The sequence below is a fragment of the Etheostoma spectabile genome, unplaced genomic scaffold (genome assembly GCF_008692095.1).
Source record: "Etheostoma spectabile isolate EspeVRDwgs_2016 unplaced genomic scaffold, UIUC_Espe_1.0 scaffold379, whole genome shotgun sequence".
In the NCBI taxonomy this organism is placed as follows: domain Eukaryota; kingdom Metazoa; phylum Chordata; class Actinopteri; order Perciformes; family Percidae; genus Etheostoma; species Etheostoma spectabile.
The window spans coordinates 569,955-573,605 of record NW_022605596.1 but is presented as its reverse complement, the minus strand read 5'-3'; the positions used below and the strand labels follow the sequence as shown (position 1 = coordinate 573,605).

Below are 3,651 nucleotides of genomic sequence, written 5' to 3'. Positions count from 1 at the left end.
TGGGATCAATATCTATCTATCTATCTATCTATCTATCTATCTATCTATTTAATTCTAGTTTTCCAATCCATTCCAATCCAGCGGAGCTCTGACTGGTGCACTAAGTGGGGGGGGTACCGTGGGCTGAGTCGGAGGTCCCACAGTCGAATGAAGGTATCATAGCTGCAGGTGAAGAGCTGGAACGGAGACTCAAACACCATGTCCAACACACCCGCCCCGCGGCGGAACTCCGAGCCCAGAATGCACACACACTCCGACCTGGAGACAGGGAGATGAAAAGAGAGGAGAAACCAACATTAGGAATTTGTGTTTTCACATGCGGAATATGATAATACCCATGGGACAAACTACATACGCTTTCATGTGAATATGTGAATTCAAGAGTGAAAGAAGAAATGTGACAAAATGATAAATACATAAATGGACATGGGAACTAAACAGATAAGTAACCATGTATAAAATGTATTTCATTGTGTCTCCCGCCCCCCCAATTTGACACTATTTTATTATGTGCTGGATGTAAGGGGCTGTTAATATATTTCAACTAAAACTGACCATACTTATTTAACTGGTGAGGCTCCACCTTGGTGACAGAGTTCAAACAAGTGTTGGTAAAATGATGAGGATGAGGATAATATGGCCCAGTTATGATGATGACAGACTACAGTCCCTGACAAAAGTCTTGTCGCTTGTGTGCAAATTGACCTGAAGTGCCGCTGAAATATATTTCTAATCAAGATTTATTTACAAGAAATGGCTCATTTTAATCCCAACAGCTTTTGTAATAATGCTTCAGTGCAAAATGAAACTGACAAAAAGACTAAAGTTTGGATTATCAAGAAGCTGAAGACCAGATCCACGGCTGATGTGGCAGACACCTTCAATGTGTCTCAGCGTCAAGTACAGAGGATTAAAAAAAACATTTGAAGACACTGGAGATGTTTTTGACAAGCCCAGGTCAGGCAGACCCCGCAAGACACTGCTCGAGAGGACCGTTGTTGGCTCGAAAATCCAAGGCCAGCCCATTTTCCACTGCAGCAGAGCCCACTAGACCTGGTCCCCTGAAGTCCTGTGTCAACCGAACAGTTGTGTCGTTCTGTCTCCAAATGGCCTCCATGGTCAAATCAGTGCCCAGAAGCCGGCACTAACAAAAGACAATTGAACAACCGTGTGGCATGTGCCAAGGCCCACAGCCTGCTAAAGGATGGACGCTGGAGAAGTGGAAGAAAGTGTTTTTCAGATGAATCTTCTGTTGAATTACACCACAGTCGCCGCAAATTTGCAGGAGACCTACTGGAGCCTCTATCGTCCAAGATTCCCCCAGAAAACAGTGAGTTTGGTGGCAGAAAAATCCTGGTCTGGGTTACGTCCAGTATGGGGGGGGTGTGCGGAGATCGCAGGTGGAGGCAACACTATAGTCTCAAATACCAAGAAATCTTAGCTACTCTTATATTCCCAACCTAAAAGAGGCCAAATTCTGCAGCAGGATGGTGCTCCATCGCATACTTCCATCTCCACTTCAAAGTTCCTCAGGAGCAAGAAGTCAAGATGGTCCAGGATTGGCCGGCCCAGTCCAGACATGAAAATCATGAGCATATGTGGGTAGGATGAAAGAGGAAGCATGGAAGACCAACCAAGAATATTGATGAACTCTGGATCTTCCTAGCTATTCCTGGACTTCATCAACACATGGTCTGAATCCTTGCCAAACCGCTGTCCATCCTTCAAGCTCATGGAAGTCATACAAGATTATACATTTGGATCTCACAGCCCCACTATTAATTTGCTGACAATGTTTAGTATTGTAGTAAATTTGTTCAATTTCTGTATCGGCGACAAACTTTTGTCTTGCAAAATTTGACCTTTCTGTCTTGTTTAAATGAAAATCTTTTTTCAGTGAAATAATTTATTTCAGTGCATTGAACATCATTTGGAGGGTTTTAGCTTTTCATATGAGCTATTTCTACAACCAGTTGGCTTAAGAAGTCGTTAATAGCATGTGTGTTCTACTAATAGATAGCCAGCTTGTCAGGGACTGTAGATATGTAGTGACTTTAAGGGTTCGTATGCTTGGCATTGTGCAGAGCCTGCACATAGCTGCCATCCAGCTTACACAACACCACATGGTGACCAAAAACTTAGTAAAAAGTTAAAAAAAGGTAGAAGTTAAAGTTTGTGACGCGTTGGAGATTACTGGAAGTGAATACAACACAAGAAGGTACCCACAGGTTCAGTAACACACATCTACGAAGCTACTTCAATGGGGAACTGTGCCAATATATCAATAACGAGCTGAAGCAAATGCACACATATAATACATAAAAGCATGATCGGGGCTGATCATGCTGGTACATCCATCTTTTGTATGCTACATCCATTTCTTTATTTTTTTTTTACATTGTAGAATATTTTAATCGGGTAAATAACCACTCAGCACTAATCCTATTTGTTACTGGGTATATGAATGAAAATCATCTATTACAGTGCAGTTTTGTGTCCTAACATCAATATTTGTGATATAGTGATTAGTATACATTTCTGTTTGGTATAAATTCGCGTATAAGTTGTTAATAAAAAGCTCACAGAATACTGGACACTGCACTGTCAAAACACTAATTCCAGGGTATGTCAATTATGTTTTGATCAAATACTTTAAAAAATATAAATACTATCTATACTCAGAGGAATTGGTACATTTAGAACGGCATCCTTTGTCATCTAATTATTTATTACTATATATATACTATTTTTTATCATATCTGTCTTGATTGGTTTTAGTTCCATTATTGCACCATTTGAAGTTTATTTTCAAAAAACAAAAAATGTGTTAACCTGGATCAAGGAAGTTATTTCCAGGATAATTACGTCCCCCCCCCCCCCCCACACCTTCCGCTCTCTGTGAGTTACGGTTCTCTACTCTGTGGTACGAAAACAACAACAACATGGAAAGTTTTTAAGACATTTCTGATCAGCAACTATGCAGGCGGGAATGATTCATATCAAACTGATATGTTAGACATTTCTTCTCAATGGACGCTGTGGGCTATTGGGATTGCTGTGGACGGAGTACACACGGAGATCCACTGGTAATGAGTTGTAGTGTCAGCTCATTGAAAAACTCAGGTTACTGTGACCATTTAACTTTTAATATTGTATGTTGCGTTTTATTTTGCGGGGTGAAAATGTTCAACCAGAACAAGTTCCTCCAGAGACTCCCAGAGATTTTGCAGAGCCACCGTCGCTTGCATCTCAACTTTAGCGCCGCCAACAAAGACGATTGTGATTGGTTTAAAGACATGCAAACATCCCCTATCCAGATGTATCTGTGGAAGAGCCAGACCTTCCCCACAGCGCTGTGGAGGAAGGTCTCAGTCCGACTAACCTGAAATTCCTCGAGAGAGTTTTGCCTGTTGTCACTGAGACTGGAGTGCGGGACAGGAGAAACCCACAAACTGGATGTATACAATGATAATAAAGTTTTTTGTGTCTGGTTGATAGGTTGTGTCCTGTGTGTGTGTGTTTGTGTGTGTGTGTTGTTGTTGTGTGTGTTGTGTGTGTGTGTGGTGTGTGTGTGTGTTTGTGGAGTCAAGCTCCTGTAGCACCAGCTCTTGTGATCACAGCTCTGTCCCGCCTGCTCCATAGCCTCTTGAG

The 3,651-nt window shown here is 41.7% G+C and overlaps 1 protein-coding gene across 2 annotated transcripts in view; it reads right to left on the bottom strand.

Moving 5' to 3' along the window:
* The window catches only part of fbxw4 (F-box and WD repeat domain containing 4), a 72,803-nt gene that overhangs the window by 13,545 nt on the left and 55,607 nt on the right, over nt 1-3,651 (bottom strand). For both annotated transcript variants that reach the window (XM_032511529.1, XM_032511528.1), the window contains exon 7: nt 118-258. In XM_032511529.1, the coding sequence (XP_032367420.1) occupies nt 118-258 (141 nt within the window). The remainder of the gene's footprint in view (nt 1-117; nt 259-3,651) is intronic.